A 22,648-nucleotide genomic window follows, 5' to 3' on the forward strand; every position below is an offset into this window, starting at 1 on the left:
GAAGTGGAAGGAAAATGATAAATGGTTTTCACAAATCTTTACAAATATCTGAAAAGTGTGGCGTGCATTTTGTATTTGGCCCCCCTTACTTTGATACCCCTAACTAAAATCTTGTGGAACCAATTGCCTTCAGAAGTCTCCTAATTAGTAAATAAGAGTTTACCTGTGTGTATTTTGATCTCTGTATAAATACAGCTGTTCAGTCAAGCCCTCAGAGGTTTGTTGGAGAACATTTAGTGAACAAACCGAATCATGAAGGACAAGGAACACACCAGACAGGTCAGGGATAAAGTTTAAAGCAGGGTTAGGTAATAAAACAAAATATCCCAAGCTTAGAACATCTCCCGGAGCACTGTTCAATCCATCATCTGAAAATGAAAGGGTATGAAGGGTATGGCACAACTGTAAACCTACCAAGACATGACTGTCCACCTCAACTGACAGGCTGGGCAAGGAGAGCATTAATCAGAGACGCAGCCAAGAGGCCGATGGTAACTCTGGAGGAGCTGCAGAGATCTATAGCTCAGGTGGGAGAATCTGTCCACAGGACAACTATTAGTCGTGCACTCCACAAATCTGATCTGTATGGATGAGTGGCAGGAAGAAAGCCATTGTTGAAAGAAAGCCATAGGAAGTCCCATTTGCGCTTTGTGAGAAGCCATGTGGGGGCCACAGCAAACGTAGAAGGTGCTCTGGGCAGAGGAGACTAAAATTTAACTTTTTGCCTAAAAGCAAAAGATAGATATGTGTGGCGGAAAACGAGCGCTGCACAGCACCCTGAACACACCATCCCCACCATGAAACATGGTGGTGGCAGCATCATGTTGTGGGGATGCTTTTCTTCAGCAGGGACAGGGAAGCTGGTCAGAGTTGATGGGAAGATGGATGGAGCCAAATACAGGGAAATCCATAGAAGAAAACCTGTTAGTCTGCAATAGACTTGAGACTGGGGAGGAGGTTCATCTTCAAGCAGGACAACGACCCTAAACATACAGCCAGAGCTACAATGGAATGGGTTGGATCAAAGCATATTCATGTGTTAGAATGGCCCAGGTAAAGTCCAGACCTAAATCAAATTGAGAATCTGTGGCAAGACTATAAAATTGCTGTTCACAGACGCTCTCCATCCAGTCTGACAGAGCTTGAGCTATTTTGAAAAGAATGGGCAAAAATTTCACTCTCTAGATTTGCAAAGCTGGGAGAGACATACCCAGAAGACTTGCAGCTGTAATTGCAGTGAAAGGTGATTCTACAAAGTAATGACTCAAGTGGACTGAATACAAATGCACGCCACACTTTTCAGTAGGGATGCACCAAAATTCCGGTGGCCGAAACCACACCTTTCGGCTGTCAGCCGAAATAAAAAAAATAAAGCACCGATGTAGGTACTGAATAAACCCCGCCACCCGTTCAGCCGCTGCTCAGTAGTTCTGTCTTACCTGAGAAACCATCGATCCCGGCATAGAGATGAGGAAAGATGGCTGACACACATCTCTATGCCCTTGGAAGACTTCTGGTTTTGGCCATTTTTCTTTTTATCTAATGCTTTACATTGTAGAGGAGAGATGTGGGGTATTATTGACCCCATATCTCTCCATAATGTCACTAATTATTTCTATCACAAGGGATGCATGCATTTCTTGTGATAAGAATAAGTGATTACAATTTTTTTTTAAAAGGAACCGTGCAAAAAAAAAATTAAATTAAAAAAAAAAGTTTAAAGTGCCCCCGTGCTCGCACATAGTGGTGAACGCATACGTAGGCCATGCCCACATATGTAAATGGTGTTCAAACCACACGTGAGGTATCACCACGAACGTCGGAGCAAGAGCAATAATTCTCACACTAGATCTCCTCTGTAACTTTACACTGCTAACCTGTAGACATTTGAAAACATCACCCATGGAGATTACCACAGTTTCATGCCATTCCACGAGCGTGCGCAGTTTTAAAGCGTGACATGTTGGGTATCTATTTACTCGCCGTTACATCCTCTTATATATTTTACTAAACAATTGGGGTATATATTGTTGTTTTTTTTTTTTTTTTTTGTAATCCGTGCATTTTTTCCCCCAAAAAATATATATTCATTTTTAAAAATTGCACATTTTGGTTTTCGACCAAGTGCATTTTGAATTTTCGGTTTCGGCACCCGAATTTTCATTTTGGTGCACCACTACTTTTCAGATATTTATTTGTAAAACCATTTATCATTATCCTTCCACTTCACAATTATGTGCCACTTTGTGTGTCTATCACAGAAATCCCAATAAAATACATTTCCCTTTTTGGTTGTAACATAATAAAATGTGGAAAATGTTTCAGGGATATGAATACTTTTTCAAGGCACCGTAGATTTAATCAACAGTTGTGGTATTTGGGCCAAATTATTACTTTTTAATATTGCATAAAATGTTTCATTTTGAAATCCTACAGCTTGCTTGAATGCTACAATGGTGCGTACATTTTAATATGACAGGTGTACAGGGCTGGACAAATGGCCTTGAATGCAGACAGTGTGTCCAGGGCCTCTCTTCTGTCCTTGCACGCTTGTCACATTAGGATGGATGGTTTATACAGGATATGCATCCTCCTAGAGTGGCATCGGCTGCCTGCACACTGCTCCAGCTGCATAAACAAATGGCCCATTCATGCTGTATGGCCCGCGGTGCCCATGTAAATGAGACCTAAAGGTGTAGGTGTGTTGTCAGGACCTTATGGCAATCACCCTGATAACTAAATGGAAGTGTCCCTAACTCTAAATGAGTGATGGTGACCTTGAAAATCAGATGCCCTCAAGTGCAGCACCTTACACCTCTCAAAAGCCACACAATCAATACACAGTCCTCTTACATAAGTCTGAGTGTGCTTGGCTTTAGCACAGGCAGTACTTCAGGGCTGGAACAACTAATCAAAATAATTGACGATAAACTACGTACGAAGCTGGCAGCAAAAGGGTTGAAGGAGACGCAAGCTTTTTTGACTTTGGATGCGTTTTGGGGCCATTGCTGAATTTGAGAGCATAACTGGTGGTGGAGGTGCACGGAGGAGAAAGAGAAAGGAGGGGGCAATGGTTTTCACTAGTCTGTGCCCATGTTCCTGTCCCCTGATGATGATTGGTGGCGAAATGTGCTGGGCTTGACCAGTGATGTCACGTCTGCCAAGGTGATAGTGGCATTTGTTTATGTGCTATTTTTATACTTATGCTATGTAAGTACCTGTCTTAGTGTTACTAAACCTGCAACAGTAAAATCAGTCTGTATATGCAGTAAAGTATAGCATGTTTGTTATACTCGCTGTGATAGTCCTCTGCATTGTGTATTAAAAAAAAAAAGTTTGATCCTGTCTCTTCTGAATTTCCTCCCTTCTACTGTTCTCAATCCATCTCCTGATAGAACTTGGGGGCAAGCTGCACATGCTCAGTTTGGTGTGTATTGCTAGAGGGTTTTTTTTTTTGGGGGGGGGGAGTGCATGTAATCAGCACAGGGCCAATCAGCACTGCCCAGACAGAGGGTCAGGGGTCCTGCAGCCTCATAGGACAATTGGGGAGACTGAAAACCCTACAAGCTGTAAATAGTGCTCAGCTGGACGCCAATAGAAGTCGCGAGACTGCTATATACTTCTGAGAGCATATATTTAGCAGTTTATAGTTCCTAAAATAATTGCATGTCCATGTTCGTTTATTGTGGGAAACCAGATATAGTAAATGCAGGGTCCTGGGTTTAGTAACATTTTAATGTGTTAATAAATGCTGGTTAGCGGTTTTACACTGTGCATGTGCAGCCTTTGTTTCTTTTAAATGAGGTGTGTGTGTGTGTGTGTGTGTGTGTGTACTTTTGCCACATTTTATGTTACAGCCTTATTCCAAAATAAATTAAATTTATTTTTTTCCTCAACATTCTACAAACAATACTCCATAATGAAAACGTGAAAGTTTTGTTTTGAAATCTTTGCAATTGATTAAAAATAAAAAAGCCTTTGCCATGACACTCAATATTGAGCTCTGGTGCATCCTGTTCCCACGGATCATCTTTGAGATGTTTCCACAACTTGATTGGAGTCCACCTGTGGGAAATTCAGTTGATTGGACATGAATTGGAAAGGCATAAACCTGTCTATATAAGGTCCCACAGTTAACATTGCATGTCAGAGCACAAACCAAGCCAAGCCATGAAGTCCAAGGAATTGCCCGTAGACCACCGAGACAGGATTGTATCAAGGCACAGATCTGAGGAAGGGTACAGAAAAATTTCTGCAGCATTGAAGGTCCCAGTCAGCACAGTGGCCTCCATCATCCGTAAATGGAAGAACTTGGAAACCACCAGGAATCTTCCTAGAACGGGCTGCCCGGCCAAAATGAGCGATCGAGGGAGAAGGGACTTAGTCAGGGAGGTAACCAAGCACCCTATGGTCACTCTGAAAGAGCTCCAGCATTTCTCTGTGGAGAGAGAAGAACCTTCCATTAGAACCATCTCTGCAGCACTTCACCAATCAGGCCTGTATAGTAGAGTGGCCAGACGGAAGCCACTCCTCAATAAAAGGCAAATGGCAGCCCGCCTGGATTTTGCCAAAAGACACCTGAGGGACTCTCCAGACCATGAGAAACAAAACTCTCCGCCACCTGGCCAATACCATCCCTACAGTGAAGCATGGTGGTGGCAGCATCATGCTGTGGGGGATGTTTTTTAACGGCAGGAACAAGGAGACTGGTCAGGATCAAAAGAAAGATGAATGCAGCAATGTACAGAGACATCCTTGATGAAAACCTGTTCCAGAGCGCTCTGCACCTTAGACTGCAGTGACTGTTCATCTTTCAACGGAGCGACGACCCTAAGCACACAGCCCACATAAAGGAGTGGCTATGGGCCAACTCTATGAATGTCCTGGAGTGGCCCAGACTTAAACCTGATTGAACACCTCTGGAGAGATCTGAAAATGGCTGTGCACCGACACTCCCCATCTAACATGATGGAGCTTGAGAGGTACTTCAGAGTGGGAGAAATTGCCCAAAAATAGGTGTGCCAAGCTTATAGCAGCATACTCAAAACCACTTGAGGCTGTAATTGGTTTCTAAAGGTGCTTCAACAAAGTATTGAGAAAAAGCTATGAATACTTATGTACATTTGTTTTTGTTTTTTTTATTTTCAATAAATTGCAAAGATTTCAACACTTTTTTTGGGTTGTCATGGAGTATTGTTTGTAGAACGTTGAGGGAAAAAATGAATTTAATCCATTTTGGAATAAGGCTGTAATCTAAGTTGTGGCAAAAGTTTAAAGGGTGTGTTTGTGTTGCCGCCACTTTCAGGGGCTTTGGCTTTTTTTTTTTTTTTTGCTTGTAAATGGCCCTCCATGTTATCCTATGTGTCCATGCGCACACAGATTTTTAGGAGCTTTTAGTGTCACGAGCGTTTACAGTAGGGCTAAAACAACTAATTGACATAAACGATTATGAAAATACTTGTCAACTATTTTCATTATTTATTAGTTGGTCAGCCGATAAGTTGACCTGCATGCAGAATGCATTTGGTTACATATCAGAAAATACAGTGCAGCATACATACAGCTCAGTACACAGTCATACATGTCAGTATACACAGTGCATCACACATATAGCTCAGTACACTGTTCATACGTCAGTAAATTCCTGAGAACACGTGAATGTGTGAGGAGCAGTTCTTCATGGGACATGTAGTCCACAACAGGGGAAGGAAGTGATTCTAAAGGCAGAAGTGCTTTGTGTGTGGCTTTTTTACCTTGTTATAGGTCTATAGGGACCCCAGAACGGGACAATCGGGGCTGCTCTGTGTAAAACATTGTACACAATGCAGGTAAGTATGACAAGTTTGTACAACCCGTGGCAAAAAGTATGTAATCACCACTCCTGGAAAACATTAATTCAGTTGTAAATTGTGTAGAAAAAAAAACAATCGGACATGCCTCAAAACTATTTTCATTTAACATTCCAACCTTCTGGCTTTAAGAAACACATAAAAAAATAAAAAAAAATCTGCAGTCAATTGCACCTTTTTTGCAGATCAGAGGATAAAAATTGTGGAATCATTCAATGCTGAGGAATAATAATATAAACACAGGCTGCATAGATTGGTGTCGGTTTTTGGGCACCAATACATGTGAGTGCATCTGTATTTTATCTATTTACAATTTTTCAATAAATACTACACTTGGAGGATTTTAATTTATTTGGTTTACTTGAGCTGCTTGGAGCAATATCTATATCTTGAGGAGAGCTTGGGATTGGGATACCATCCACTGTTTTTATACCCAGAGTATTGTGATCACAAAACTGGGGGCAGTCATCTCTGACCCCTGGATCCACATTTCATGTTAGAAGACTGGGAGGCCTGATCCAGGAGAGCTTGTTGCTGGTCGTCAATATTTGATTACAAAGCGCTACTTGACCACCTTAACCGGGATAATTTTTTTCACAATAAGTGAGAAATTCACTTATTGTCTGCATGTGGTGAAAGAGAAAATCTGACATATTTTAGCGCCTACCTATGTACGTATTTCTGATGCATTTTGCCATAGGGCAAAATCCATGAAAACTTTCCTTCAAGAAAGACATGTCAATGGCATGGCCTGCAAATAGTCCAGACCTCAATCCAATTGAAAATCTATGGTGGAAATGAAAAAATGGTCCGTGACAAGACTCCAACCTGCACAGCTAATCTGGCAAGCGCAATAAGAGAGAGTTGGAGCTGGATTGATGAATACGGTTTGTCGATAGTTAAATCCATGCCTCAGGAAATTCAAGTGGTTATAAAAGCCAGAGGTGGTGCAACAAAGTACTAATGGTGTACTGTAGTGATTTTTTTTCATGATTCCATAATATTTTCCTCAGAACTGAGTCATTTCATATTTTTTTCCTCTGCCTGAGCTGTAAAAAGTTGCAACTTACTACAGCTTTCTTTCTTTTTTTTTTTTTATTTTGAAGCGCCAGAAGGTTGGAATGTTAAATGAAAATTCGTTTTATTTCTACACAATTAAACAATTGAATGAACATTTTCCAAGACTGGTTCCATACTTTTTCGCCAGGGTTTGTAGGTTAAAAAAAAGTTTAAAACACATTTAAAGTCACTGTAAGGGCTCTGTGCATTTTTTTTTTAATAAATTTGACCATATTTAACCTCTAAAAGTTTTTATAGATCTCATTTGTTCTCAGATATTGTGTTCCCTAACCATATGGCTCGTTAGTTATATTTAACACTATAGATATTAATTTTTTTTTTATAATTTACTTTTACATATTAACTAATATTATACACCAAACTCTTTTTGAGGTTTTTGTCCAATTTAATCAGTTAATTGAAACAAACGGCCAACTAATCAATTATGAGAATAATTGTCGGTTGCAGCCATAGTTTACGCACGAGCGGTAAAGAGAAGCTCCACCCAAAAGGGGAAGTTCAACTTTAAAGTCTGGTCCCCCACTCCCCATTAAGGATTGGCAACTTTGGGGAGCAGGTACCTGAAATTGACAGGTACCCGCTCCCACTTCCACTGCAATCACCTAGACGATCGGAAGCTAAAGTTTTTGTCCCCCCTTCCCTTCCTGTAGTCTTCTGGGACACGTGACAGATCCCAGAAGACTACGGGGCCATTCAGGAAGCTCATCGCTAAATGCTCATGTGCAGTGGGCACCCGGCTGTGAAGCCGAAAGCTGTCACTGCTGGGTGCCTACACTGAAGATGCCAGCGCCTGTAACCTTAGATGGCTGGTGAAACGCACTGCAAGGAGGGCACTGCGGGATCGTGGGACAAGTGAGTGGCAGTTTTTGTAGCTGCTGACTTCATTTTTTTTACAGTGTGAGTGGAATTCAACTTTAATTTCAGTGGCCAGAATAAATTATTATTCTGACCAATTAAGTGAATTAACACCCACGTGCTTGACACTTTTTGTAAGTTTGGCTAAACACTTGTAAAAGCATTAGATACTTTAACAAGCCCCAGGTGTTTTTTCTGCAAAAGGCTTCTAGGAAAGTTTGTTTTGGAATTTTTTTTTCTAGCCAAGATATGTAGCAGAATACATTTTGGCCTAAATATTATGGCTATTTAGATTTTTTTAAACATTTTACTGGACATGTTTAATAGCAAAACGTCAATAGTTTTTTTTTTTTTTTCTTTTCCTCCATTTTTTTCCAAAACAGGAAGTGAGAAAATCTCTCCAAAGTAACAGGCAACATCCTATTTGTTCCTAGAACAGGTGTTACTGTTGTAGGTTTCTATATATAGTCTCACATCATTCTCATCACTTAGTGATGTGAGACCAAGAAACAAATGCGGGCTTTTTTTGGTTACATGAGTGTTTCATGATTTGGATATTTTTAATACTTTCAGTATCCTTCGGACGCTATTCATTGTCCAATATCTATCTGTTTTCTGGATTTTAGCACTAGTAAGTTCTGCTTTATGATCCTGAACTGAACCGCTCACCAACTACTGTGTCAACTAGATGTGAAAACAGAGCTTCATTCGCACCACACGTGTGAATCCACACTCACTCATACTACAGTGGAATGGCTAGCAGGAATGGTCTGGTACCGGCATCACTAAATGGCAGACCGACTCGCTGTTCTGCCCGGACCCGCCATTTAGAAGCCTGTTGCGCCCTGCACCCAACACTGCTGTCCTCCTCGTAGCCCACAGCGGGAGGACAGACAGCTCACCACGGAGAGTTTGTTTTCCTAGTTATCGGGCAGCTGATTGGTTGCTAGGTTGGTCCAACTATGGGGCAACTAAGCACAATAAGGGGGCTGTGGACAGTAATGGGCTGACAATTATGGGGGACAGTATTGGGGCTGAGTACAGTAGTAGAGGGGGGGAGAGGGTGTGGACAGTAATGTGACGGATGGGGGCAGAGGACAATTATGGGGGGAGCATGGCATTTGATGTGAAGGGCAGGGAACTGTGATGTAAAGAGAGGGACTAGTATATGAGACTCCATTCAGATATGTGCATGCATGCATCGCCGGTTGGCCAGCCCATTAATTTTAAAGTGCTACCCTAAAGAAAGATGGGAGAAGTCCCTGACCCTTCTTTTAAAATCAAACAGCACCTAGCCGCTTGGTGCATGTGAAAATTTCATAGGTGGCGATGTGTGGGGTTGCATTCAAGAATTACTGGCACCCCCGCACATCTGGTAAAGTACAGCACATTTCTCTGCAGAATGGGAACACGTTCAATTTTATGAACGTTCTCCAGCCAAAGAGAGATGAACCCACGAGAAGATGTGTGATGTGAAGGATCTGTGTCACGGTGCATACATACGATCCATACTTCTGTTGGTTGAATCTTTTATGGACCTCCATGAATTTTAGTTCAGTACCCATGGTCTAGTACCATGTAGTGCAACCTTTTGTTCTTTTTTTGCTCAAATTTGTGTAAATATTATTTTGTTCTCTAATATATGTCTACAAAATGTTAATATAACTGCAAAGTATATACACAAACTGAAAAGATATTTAATTTTCCCTTTTTTTTTTTTCTTTTTCTCCCAACCTACAGGGCATCATTAGCCGAGTTAAAGATACAGTAAAAAGCATAGTTCCAGTATGGTTACAAAAATATTTTAACAGCGTGGAAGAGGTGCATGAGGTTGCTCAGCACACTAATGAACCAGAGGAGCACGTGGAAACGCAGAATGATGTTGAAAATGACCATTTTGAAGATAGGGAGTCTCTCCCACTTTTTGGGAGGGCCGCCCCAGAACCTGTTAGGATCCAGTCTGGTGAGTTTCAATGATTTATACAGTTATATGTTTGATATATCCAAGGGATGCTGTCATTTGGGCTTTTAAAATCAACTGAAAGCTGTGTAATAATATTACACGAGTTAACTTTGCCTACTGCTAACTGGTCATAATTGGGTCTCTTAACACAAACGTACTATAGCGTATAAGTGCATCAGTGGATCGAAGTCTAATGTGAATTCTGCCAGTTTAGGAAGTGGTGTTAACTTCCCACCAAAAGATCAGTATGTCTGGGCAGGTCCACAGGAGGTAATATGAAGAGCCCACATCTCTAGTAATTTATCCAAGGGATAACAAGAGAATGTAGTACCAGTGCCTTTTAGTATTTTATAATATTTATTTTTTTTAAATGCATGCATATAGAGCTCCTGTGGAACAGATTCCAGATCCCCTTCCACCTCTCTAGTGAGAGTTCACAACGCAGAATCCTTTCCCACCTCTGCATATAAAGATGCTTTAAAAAGGTATTTTTCAGTAATGCTCTTAATATCTTATATGCACCAAAGAACAGTTTTTGGCTTACCTAAAAAGCCTTTCAAGGGCTTCATAAGGTCTCTGGTTAAGGGTCCATTCACATTAGTGCACCTCCAAAGTTGTGCAATCTCCAGTGCAACTTTGTAGAGACTTTTGGTGCGACTTTAATCCGACTTTACATCCACAGCACCAAAGTCGTACCACAGTGGTGCAGAAACCACTTTCAAGTTGCTGCGACTTTAAGTTGCACAAATTTGAATGGTACTTGTAGCAATTGTACGTACAGATATGGAAGCGGACATCCATTTTGCTAAAGATCCTCCATCTTGTGTAATTTTCACTCCAAATCGGTCCCCCCCCCCCCCCCCTCCCTTTTTGTTGAATGGCATGTGGTCTGGTGTGGCTGAGTTCAGGAGTGCATTGGGCACAGCTGGATACACTTCATGGTTGTAAACCCAATTAGCTGATGCCATGGTGTCTGTCAGACTCTTGTTCTGAGCTGATCGTAAAGCTATAAACCTGTCAGTCACTGGACTTGAAAGCATTCCGGAATAGCAGTAAAACCTTCATCCCATTTGAAACCACTTTTTCATACAATTTCATAAACTCCCGGAGGGAAATATGTGCAGTAAAACAAAGCATACAGTGAGGCAAAAAAGTATTTAGTCAGCCACCAATTGTGCAAGTTCTCCCACTTAAAAAGATGAGAGAGGCCTGTAATTGGCATCATAGGTAGACCTCAACTATGAGAGACAAAATGAGAAAAAAAATCCAGACAATCACATTGGCTGATTTGGAAAGAATTTATTTGCAAATTATGGTGGAAAATAAGTATTTGGTCACCTACAAACAAGCAAGATTTCTGGCTCTCACAGACCTGTACCTTCTTCTTTAAGAGGCTCCTCTGTCCTGCACTCATTACCTGTATCAATGGCACCTGTTTGAACTTGTTATCAGTATAAAAGACACCTGTCCACAACCTCAGTCACACTCCAAACTCCACTATGCTGAAGACCAAAGAGCTGTCGAAGGACACCAAAATCAAAATTGTAGACCTGCACCAGGCTGGGAAGACTGAATCTGCAATAGGCAAGCAGCTTGGTGTGAACAAATCAACTGTGGGAGCAATAATTAGAAAATGGAAGACATACAAGACCACTGATAATCTCCCTCGATCTGGGGCTCCACACAAGATCTCACCCCGTGGGGTCAAAATGATCACAAGAACGGTGAGCAAAAATCCCAGGACCACACGGGGGGACCTGGTGAATGACCTGCAGAGAGCTGGGACCAACGTGACAAAGGCTACCATCAGTAACACACTAGGCCGCCAGGGACTAAGATCCTACAGTGCCAGACGTGTCCCCCTGCTTAAGCCAGTACATGTCCGGGCCCATCTGAAGTTTGCTAGAGCGCATTTGGATGATCCAGAAGAGGATTGGGAGAATGTCATATGGTCAGATGAAACCAAAATAGAACTGTTTGGTAGAAACACAACTCGTTGTGTTTGGAGGAGAGAGAATGCTGAGTCGCATCCAAAGAACACCATACCTACTGTGAAGCATGGGGGTGGCAACATCCATCATGCGTTGGGGCTGTTTCTCCGTAAAGGGACCAGGACGACTGATCCATGTACAGGACAGAATGAATGGGGCCATGTATCGTGAGATTTTGAGTGCAAACCTCATTCCATCAGCAAGGGCATTGAAGATGAAACGTGGCTAGGTCTTCCAACATGACAATGATCCCAAACACACCGCCCGGGCAATGAAGGAGTGGCTTCGTAAGAAGCATTTCAAGGTCCTGGAGTGGCCTAGCCAGTATCCAGATCTCAACCCCATAGAAAACCTTTGGAGGGAGTTGAAAGTCTGTGTTGCCCAGTGACAGCCCCAAAACATCACTGCTCTAGAGGAGATCTGCATGGAGGAATGGGCCAACATATCAGCAACAGTGTGTGCCAACCTTGTGAAGACTTACAGGAAACGTTTGACCTCTGTCATTGCCAACAAAGGATATATAACAAAGTATTGAGATGAACTTTTGATATTGACCAAATACTTATTTTCCACCATAATTTGCAAATAAATTCTTTCCAAATCAGCCAATGTGATTGTCTGGATTTGTTTTCTCATTTTGTCTCTCATAGTTGAGGTCTACCTATGATGCCAATTACAGGCCTCTCTCATCTTTTTAAGTGGGAGAACTTGCACAATTGGTGGCTGACTAAATACTTTTTTGCCCCACTGTATATTCAGATAGGTCAGTTTAATGCGTGTCACCTGATACCTTACATCCCTAGATTATGTCTACCCGAGAGCAGAAAGCGATATCTCCTTAACCATCCCAAGCAGATATGCCATATCTGATGTCTGGATGTTCAGAATATCATTCTGCATATTATCCTACCAGTGGATAGGATGCTACATGTACCTATGGAAGGTTATTGACCATGGTATAACTTGGGAGGGATTTTGGTCCTAGCCTGGGTCTCCGCCTAAACCGCCTCCCCAAATGAGGCGATTGGCCCTTGGCTTCAGAGACACCCCCTGCTGGAGGACTAGAAAATAGGCTGTCAGGCCTGGAGAAGTAAGATGAAGAGATTCTCCCATTTTAACATCAGGAACCAACTTGGGAAAAACGGTACCCTTTTGTTCAGAACACTTGAATCTGCTTTAACCCAGAAATCTGCTTTAACCCAGACTCTGGCAAGTATTCTACCTCTCTAAATTTCTTTCTGTTATCTCTCTGGTGTGTTATTGCTCTCTGTATTTATTTATATATATATATATATATATATATATATATATATATATGCTATATCTTTTTCTGTAAATATTTTTATTGCAACATTTTGACCTTTTTAGTAATAAATCCTATTTTCTGAAAAGTCTTGGACTGTTTCTAAAGCTCTTTAATGCAAACTAAGAATCCCTGTCTCTGAAGAGTGCTACTGTGTGTTTTAAACTTCTGCATACATCTGCCTGCGGTGACCGTGTGTATACAGACTCTTATTCAAACATAGTGTTACTGCTAAGATTGGTGAGTTTCCTCCTTCTCTGTGCTGAAAGGTGGTGGTGGCAGTGTGAAGGGTTAATTGCGTAATTAACCTGACCCAGTAACTGTCTGGTCAGACCTACTGTTTCAGGGCCCAATATGAGACCCTGCTTTACGTTCGCTAAATTTGATGCTGTTTCTATTGAAGCCATGATCTTGAGGGACCCGAGGGGCTCTCAGGTCCAGTTATTTCTACACTGTTAAATGCTAGGAAGCCAGTTTCTAGAAACATTTATTACAGAGTCTGGAAGTCTTACATTTCCTGGTGTGAGGCCAAAGGATGGCATCCCAGGAAATATGTGATTGGGAGGAATTTCTCTTTTCTCCAGTCGAGAGTGGAAATTAAGTTGGCTTTGGGCACCAGTAAGGGTCAGATTTCAGCTTTAACCATATTCTTTCAAAGGCCTATTACTTCACACTCCCTGTTAAGGCCTTTCTGTGATTCATACAGTACCTTGCTTGTGCCCTTGGGATTTTAATTTAGTGTTGGCTATCTAACAGAAGCAGCAGTTTGAACCACCTAGTTGTGATATTCCACTACTTCTTTTGACTAGAAAAATGTGGTTTTGTTTTTTTTAATAGCAATCACTTTGGCAAGAAAGGTGTTGGAGCTGGCAGCTCTTTCTTGCAAGGAGCCATTTTTAATCTAACACAATAAGAAGGCATTACTCCTTTGTCCATCCTTGCCTAAAGTGGTTTCTAGCTTTCACTTGAATCAGGACATTGTCCTACCCTCTTTTTGTCTGAATGCTCATTCTCCAGGAGAGAAATTGCTGCATTATTTGGATGCAATGTGAGCTGTCGTCCTATCTGAAGAGGTTGGCACAAATCAGAAGGTCCGATTCCTTGTTTGGGCTACCAAAAGGGCCCAGGAAAGGGCAAGCAGTATCCAAGGAAACTATTTCTCATTGGATCCACCAGTTAATCGTTCAAGCCCATGGTTTCAAGGGCAAGGTCCCACCCTTTCGGGTAAGAGCGCACTCTACCAAAAGTGTAGGAGCCTCTTGGGCATTTGCTATCAGGCGTCTGTGACTCAGGTTTGCAAGACCACTACCTGGTCTTCAGTGCATACATTGACAAGGTTCTACCAAGTGAATGTTAGAGCTACAGAAGATGCTGTGTTTGGCTGCAGTGTTACGGGCAGTGAAGTCGGTCCTTGGGCTGATTATGGTGTTTGGGATTGGGGTTTCCCTCCCCTTAAATGGATTGCTTTGGGAAATCCCACATAGTAATGATTATAGCCTGCTCTGTGTCCTGTGATGTACAATAAAACAAAATTTTGATTTTTTTTTTCTACGTTCTTGCCTGTCAAATCCATTTCTTGGAGTATATCATGGGACACAGAGGTTCCTCCCCTCTTTCTGGTATTCATATCTTTCTACAAAACTGAGGTATTTCCTGTGTAGGAAGGGGTTATATAGGGGAAGAATTCCTGTCTGTTTTCTTCTGCCAGCATCCATTCACCTATAGGTGGCGCATAACCCAGATCGTAGTGATTTTATATCCTGCTCTGTGTCCTGTGATGTACTCTAAGAAATGGATTTTATGGGTAACTATGTAGAAAAGAATCCAATTATCCCAAGAGGGAAAACATGTTCAAGTGCTTTTAAACACTACCCTTTTCCCAGGTTGACAATGCGAGTGTCCAAAGGTATCTGCTTTACTTTTTCATCCAGAATGCACACACCCTGAGACAGGAAGTGTTACTGATTAGGATCAAAATGTGAAATACAGGTAAAAAGAAACCTAATGCAGCCACCACATCTAAGGTTTGGTAAGCTTAAGTGTATTTAATTTTTGTTTTGCTTTTTAAAGCACAACTACCCTGCATCTGAGTACCACAAACCAAAAATGCAATTTAAATAATTTTTAATCAAAGAAAACTCCCCCATCCATCTATATCTCCATGCTTTGTTTTGCTGATAAATTGCTTTGAAAAACACCCTCAACATTTTCTGGCTGTGGCCATCTTCAACATTTTCTGGCTGTGGCCATCTTGAGTAAGGGCAGATGGATGATTCATATAGCATTCTGGAATCCATCTGCCCTTAGCTCAGGCAGTAGGCTGTGTTTAGCTGAGAAGGCTCCTGTGATGTATGATCATCATTTGCCTAGGCATGAAACCAGGAAGTAACTGAAGAAATGTAAAACAAACGTTAACGTAAACATACTTTCATTTTTACTAATGCTAGCAGAATAAGGATTGAAAATAGTTCATGTTTGTTGCCGTTTGAATGACAATTGTGCAGTCATGTAACACTGTACCCATTTGACATTTTTAATTTTTTTTTTCACAAATAGAGCTTTCTTTTGGTGGTATTTAATCGCCACTGGGTGTTTTTTTTTATTTTTTTTGCGCAATAAAAAGAGCAAAAAATTTTAAATTTTTCTTTCTATTATAAAATTTTGCAAACAGGTAATTTTTCTCCTTCATTGATGTAAGTTAATGAGGCGGCACTGGTGGGCATTGATATGCAGCGAGGATAGCCCAAGCTTTGTCAGATTGGATGGAGAGTGTCTGCGAACAGCAACTTTCAAGTCTTGCCACAGATTCTCAATTGGCTTTAGGTCTGGACTTTAATTGGGCCATTCTAACACATGAATATGCTTTGATCTAAACCATTCCATTGTAGTAGGGTTGTATGTTTAGGGGCGATGAGTGCAACAAAGCGGAGTTTATAAGATCCGTTTGTAAAGTCAATCTGCATGGGTAGCGAGGGAAGGAGCATTAGCATGGATGTGTTCTGCTTGAAGCATAGTAGATTCAAGCTCTGCAGTGACTAAATGCTTATTTTTACATAATATTCCTGTTTATGGACACAAAGGTTCCTCAAAGGGTTGCTTTAAAAGCGTCCCATTCTGAGGAAGGGGAGGCATTGTCAGTGTTAAGTTGACAGAATTCAGCTGTGCTTTAGCACATTCACCAATTACCACTTGGTCTTCCAACCATTGAGGGTGTAGGCGCCATACAACCCTGCCCACCCAGTGCAAGGAGTTGAAGAGTTACTGCTAGAGAAGTTTGATCTGAAATACCTTCTGGGTAGCTATGTAGCATCAACAGCGGCAGCGGCAGTGTCTGTGGGGTGGCAGGAGCTAGGTCAATTCTAGATATAGTGGTAAAGGTATCTGAATGACAGGAATTGTCTGGATGCTTCCACCTCCACAGTTTACACAGTTTAGTGAGGTCATAAGTGTGTAACCAATCAAGAAACGCAGGTTGTGCTCTACCCTTTCCATGTAAGCAATCCCTTGTAGTAGGATCTAAAACTGCAATAAAGTCTATAAAAAGGAGGGGGACCATTGGACAATTTGAGGCCTAAAAGGGAGTTGGATATTTGAATTAAAGGGGGATGGTACATAAACCTTCACCTAGGTGATGGTGTTGAGTTTTAGTGTGAGGACATAAGGTCCCTCAGGATGTTTTACTCAAGATATATACTATGTGTCAGCGCTAAGTGCGAAAACTAAAATGCAAAAAAAACAACATGCACTATAGTGCCAGAAGTATTGACACCTTTTACACGCACATGAACTGTAATGGCATCTCAGCCTTAGTCCATAGGGTTCAATAGTGAGTTGGCCTACCCTTTGGAGCTATAACAGCTTCAGCTCTTCTGGGAAAGCTGTCCACAAGGTTTAGGAGTGTCTGTATAACGGAACCGGACCCTGACTGCACTAGGGTATTTGCGTTAGACTCCAGCTTTCCTGTCCGAACACAGACCCCCAGACACCACCGCTGACCATACAGGAAAAAAGACAGCACCAGGCTCTTCTTAAGACAGGAAGTAGACTGCTTTATATTAACACAGACAAAAGATATAAACATTCAAGGGAACAACCCACCTCCCTGCATAAGGACACAGGGTGGGGCAAACCAAATTTAACCACCAGAGACACATCCCAACAGACAGCCCCATCAGGAGGGCTGCTGGAAACGCCCCCCACCAAGTCAAGACACAAACACATAATAGAACAATGGGACCACATGGCAGTAAACCATGAGCAACCCCCACACCCCACCTATACATGTTTACACAATATCAGGACAGACCACCCTGTACCCCTAACAGGAACAGGGTGGGTTACACATATGAGGAGCTGAGACAGGGGTCTCCCCACCCCCAAAAGTCACTCCCGTCAGTCTGTCTATGGTGCTTTTTGGCCATTTCCCTTCACTGGAACTTAGGGGCTAAGCCTAACCCCTGAAAAACAACCCCACACCATAATCCCCCCTCCACCAAACTTTACACTTGGCACAATGCAGTCAGGCAAGTACAGTTCTCCTGGCAGCTGCCAAACCCAGACATGTCTATCTGATTGTCAGACCGATCAGCGTAATTCATCACTCCAGAGAACACGTCTTCACTGTTTGAGTCCAGTGGCGATGTGCTTTACACCAGTGCAGCCGATGCTTTGCATTGCAGTTGGTGATTGATGTGAGGCTTGGATGCAGCTGCTTGGGAACCCATTCCATGAAGCTGTGTGCACAGTTGTGCTAATCTGAAGGCCATTCTAAGTTTGGAGGTCTTTAGCTATTGGCCCTGGAGACTGTTGGCGACTTCTGTGCTTCAGCATGTGCTGTTCCCGCTCTGTCATTTTTACATGGCCTAACTGAGTTGCTGCAGTTCCCACTTGCTTCCACTTTGTTATAATACCACTAACCGTTGACACTGGTATATTTAGTAGCAAGGAAATCTCACAGATGGACTTATTGTACAGGTGAGCTCCTGAGAGCGTCCCATTCTTTCACACATGTTTGTAGAAGCAGTCTGCCTGCCTAGGTGCTTGATTTGGTGATTGGAACACCTGAATCTAATGATTTGGAGGGGTGTTCCAATACTTTTGGAAATAAGGTGCATACAAAATAAAGGCTCTTTCAAAATCAATGTTCATCCAAAAAATAAAGTGCATATGCAAGTCCCAAATCGGTGTGCTTTGCATAATTTCATCCCAATAATAATCAAAAGAAGTGTCCACTGAAAGTACTCAGTGTTCTTTTTGCACTCCTCTCCAATCAGTCACAAAATTCTTTATTCCCTTCAGTGAAGAGAATTGCCACGTGCCATCACCTTCACCACAAAAAAACTCCCCAGATAACCGTGACCCTCTTGTTTTATATGTGTCATAAAGCTCTTTTTTCCCCTTTAGGGGACGGGGTCCCGGACCACTGCTGCGCTTTCTCCTCTCAAAATACACCACCATTAGGTGCCACCATAAAAAGGAAAAGCTCATATAGTGTAAAACTTTCTACTTATTAAAATACCTCTGTTAAAAACATGTATTGCTCAGTCACATTTGTAAGTGTATAACCTTGCCCTAGGAAAACTGCACTTAATCATATTAAAGCACCAGCTCCGCCATCTCGCAAATCTATCCACAGCACAAGCCTTGCTTACCCTGCAGGTACTCATCAACTTCAGGAGTATGTAGCGGGATGACATCCCCTCCTGTGTGGGCCCCCCCCCCCCCACGTGGTGTTTCATCGTGCTAGCATCTTTAAGGTGTGTAACAGAAAATAACTCTTCTGCTGTACTTTTGTTACAAGGTTAACCCATCTCCACACTTAATTTTTATCAATACCACATTTTCTCATTGTATTTTATATTGGCAGCCATTATGCAATTCTATTACTCGCTAACGCACGAGTAGTTGCCTACCCCAATGACAAAGTGCTAAAAGATTATTTAAAGTACTAAGAATGTTATGTACAATCATGGATCGATAACCAATATCCATAGGTGTGTGGGCTTAATATGTTATAATGGGCTCCTGCCACATGGCACAAAGCTATAAATCTGCTCACAATACACCTCCTAAAGTGAAAGTCAGATCTCCCAAATAGAATTATCCTTCAGCATCTGGTTATGTGTTTGGGGGGGCAGATATTACCCAGAAACTCATATTGTATAAAAAACGAATAGTTAATGCACAATTTATACAACCTTTTTAATCAAGAACGATAAATATAAAAAAATAGCAATAAAGCTGTTGAGGTCTAAATTGTTATTGAAACCAAAGGTACCAGTGTCTAGATTGTAAATCCCATTTAGTTTTGTATTGACACTTGTTTTTTCTTATCCTGCCTTCTCCAATGGCCTTCAACCCGATCAATACCATAAAATGTTGACTCATTACAATTTTTATGATCTTCTTTAACCCCTTCATGCCTAAGGGTAAAACAAATCTTAATGTCTAAGCACAATTTTGCAACGTTGACATGTTTTAGCAAAATCGTACATATCATCACAACTACTTTGTACATCCAGGTGAATTATGCCTTGTTTTTTTCAGGACAAATTGGGCTTTCATTTAGTGGTAAATGGTAGTGGATATCTCCTTGATTTTTTTGGTTTTATTATCAAAGGAAAACTGGCCCAAAAATAGTAAAAAAGAAATATATATTTTTAATTTTAGCTGTGTTTCTGATTACTGCCATAACCTACCACCAAAGAACAACCCAAAATAAATTTTCCAGCTCTTTATGATCATAGCAATACCAATATATGTGTATGTTATTTGCTGTGTGTGCCCGTTGTACAGCCCAAAAACAATAGTACGCATTTTTATTTTATTTTTTTACCTGAAACGGATACCAATTAAAAAAAAAAAAATCCTGACCTCTTGAACCTGACCCAAACACTTACCCTGGCACTGAACTAGATCAAACCTTAATCTAGGTATTTTTCCTTTATTTTATTTTTTAATATTTATATATTTTTTACATTTTTTTCCCCCCTCTATGCCAGGAGTTATAGAAATACAATGTATCTCTCCTCCATTTATAGTGGGGGAGAGGGACAAGGGAGGCAGGCTAAACAGTGACGGATCACTGTGATAGCCAATCAGAGGTTATCACAGCGATCATGTGACCCGGGATTGGGAGTTCCAGGTCCCGATCGTTAGAACGGCACCCAGGGCTCTCGGTGAAACCCTGGTCTTTGTGCTGGGAGCACGCTGTGCGGCGCGCTCCCAGCAGAAAGACAGGTACACAAATATGCGGCCCCTCAGAAAAAAGCCAGGTTTTGTGAGGCCGCATATTTGTGTTATGTCGGTGTCAGGGGGTTAAATTGCCTGGATACACTGTGTTTGGCGTACCTTTTTTTTTTTTTTTTTTTTTTTTTTTTTTTTTAATACTACTGATATTCTCCCCTAAATGTGTATGTAGTTCCCTAGTGGTCCTCCCCACGTACTGGAGTCCGCACGGACATTTCAGTATGTTGGTCACATCGGAGTTACTACACCATATCAGTGACTTAATCTCATACTCCTTCCTTATCAGTCCTATTTAACTGTTTTTTGTTTTGTTTTTATTTCTCTTTATCCCTATTTTTGCCTTTGGTGCCTGTAGAACCCTCGTATACCAAGGAAAGTACTCCCTCTCCTGGGTGGATTTTACATTTTTTTTACTACAATGTTTCTCAGTGCTCTGGTTTTCCCATAAATGAACCTGGGTTTTTTTTTTTTTCTTAATAGATCTTAGCAGTTAAGGCCAATGTTTAACAATTTTTTTTCTGTGCCCCTGTAACCTCTACTAAACTTCATCAAAAAACATATTTTGTCCCCTAATTTTCCTTTCTCTTTTTAGTCAATATATCCTTATCAGTTTAATTTGCTTCATTCTTAGTTTTCATAGTTTTTCTTTTTTTCATATTTCTTCCTGGCAAAACGATCAGAAAATTGGTTAATTACAATCTTTTTCTAACTCACAATTTCACCTCATTGTGTAACCGGCTGTCCCTTTTGGAATATTTCCTACCCATTTTGGGTGTTAACAATTGTTTGTAGGTAAAAAAAAAAAGTTTCCTTTTTTAAAGGGTTTGTTTTTGTATAGATCATTTCATTGTCCACAAACAATGTGAGATCCAAGAAGTTTACACTCTCTCTCTGCTCCATTCTGCTGAAAAGGGATAGGCCATATCTGTTATTAATCTCATCCAAGAAATATTTTAGTGATTTCCGGATTACCACATCATCAATGAAACATTTATAAAATACTAGGCCCTCTATGTTCTCCAAATACCGTATTTTCCGGCGTATAAGACGACTGGGCGTATAAGACGACCCCCTACTTTTCCTGTTAAAATATAGGGTTTGAGCTATACTCGCCGTATAAGACTACCCCTCTTCCAACGCACACCAAATAAAAATGAAAAAACATCAGATTTGATTTCAATATGGTATGCTATTTCAGTATGGTATTCCAATGATGGGACACTATTCCTCCCACTGACACCAATGATGGGGCACGATTCCTCCCACTGATACCAATGATGAGGCACTACTCCTCCCACTGACACCAATGATGGGGCACTATTTCATCCACTGACACCAATGATGGGGCACTATTCCTCCCACTGACACCAATGATGGTGCCCCATCATTAGTGTCAGTGTGTGAGGAATAGTGTCCCATCATTAGTGTCAGTGGGAGGAATAGTGCCCCATCATTAGTCAGTGGGAGGAATAGTGCCCCATCATTAGTCAGTGGGAGGAATAGTGTCCCATCATTGGTGTCAGTGGGAGGAATAGTGCCCCATTGGTGTCAGTGGGAGGAATAGCACCCCATCATTGGTATCAGTGGAAGGAATAGTGCCCCAGCATTGGTATCAGTGGAAGGAATAGTGCCCCAGCATTGGTATCAGTGGCAGGAATTGCGCCCCATCATTGGTGTCAGTGGGAGAAATAGTGCCCTATCATTGGTATCAGTGGAAGGAATAGTGCCCCAGCATTGGTATCAGTGGGGAGAATAGTGCCCCATCATTGGTGTCAGTGGGGAGGAGGAATAGTGCCTCATCGTTGGTGTCAGTGGGGGAGGAACAGTGCCCCATCGTTGGTGTCAGTGGGGGAGAGCAGCGGCTGCTCCTTCTTTCAGATTTTCGCGGGGCTGCTCGGCTCCGCCTCCTGGCCGGTGATTGGTCGCCTGTGTGCCTTTCCAGTGCTGGTGCCCAATCACCGGTGAGGAGCCGAGCGGCCACGCGACCATCGAGCGGCTGAACTGAAAGAAAAAGCAGCTGCGCTTCCTGGACCGGATCGTCGTGGGACCGGGACCGGAGCCAGGTAAGGTACAGCAGCCCCTCTGCCCACCCCTGTACTTAGTGTCCATTGAAGGAGGAGGGGGGGAGTCGCCATGTCGCCGCGGCCCTCAAAGTGCTGCCCTGACACCGGCGTATAAGACGACCCCCGACTTTTCAGAAGTTTTTCTTGTGTTGAAAAGTCGTCTTATACGCCGGAAAATACGGTATCTATTCTACCTCCCATTTTGACATTGTAAGGTTTGTGACACTGGGAGCATATTTAGCTCCCATTGCCATGCCCCTAGTTTGTGAATAGTATTTGTTATACAAGAAGTTATT

At 41.9% G+C, this 22,648-nt stretch overlaps 1 protein-coding gene across 3 annotated transcripts in view; it reads left to right on the forward strand.

Moving 5' to 3' along the window:
• NUP153 (nucleoporin 153) overlaps nt 1–22,648 on the forward strand; it is a 124,169-nt gene that overhangs the window by 15,015 nt on the left and 86,506 nt on the right. For all 3 annotated transcript variants that reach the window (XM_089682280.1, XM_089682278.1, XM_089682279.1), the window contains exon 2: nt 9,525–9,747. In XM_089682280.1, coding sequence (XP_089538406.1) covers nt 9,525–9,747 — 223 coding nt within the window. The remainder of the gene's footprint in view (nt 1–9,524; nt 9,748–22,648) is intronic.

This window comes from Staurois parvus, unplaced genomic scaffold (assembly GCF_062004578.1).
Source record: "Staurois parvus isolate SC_StPar_1 unplaced genomic scaffold, SC_StPar_1.0 ptg000287l, whole genome shotgun sequence".
In the NCBI taxonomy this organism is placed as follows: Eukaryota; Metazoa; Chordata; class Amphibia; order Anura; family Ranidae; genus Staurois; species Staurois parvus.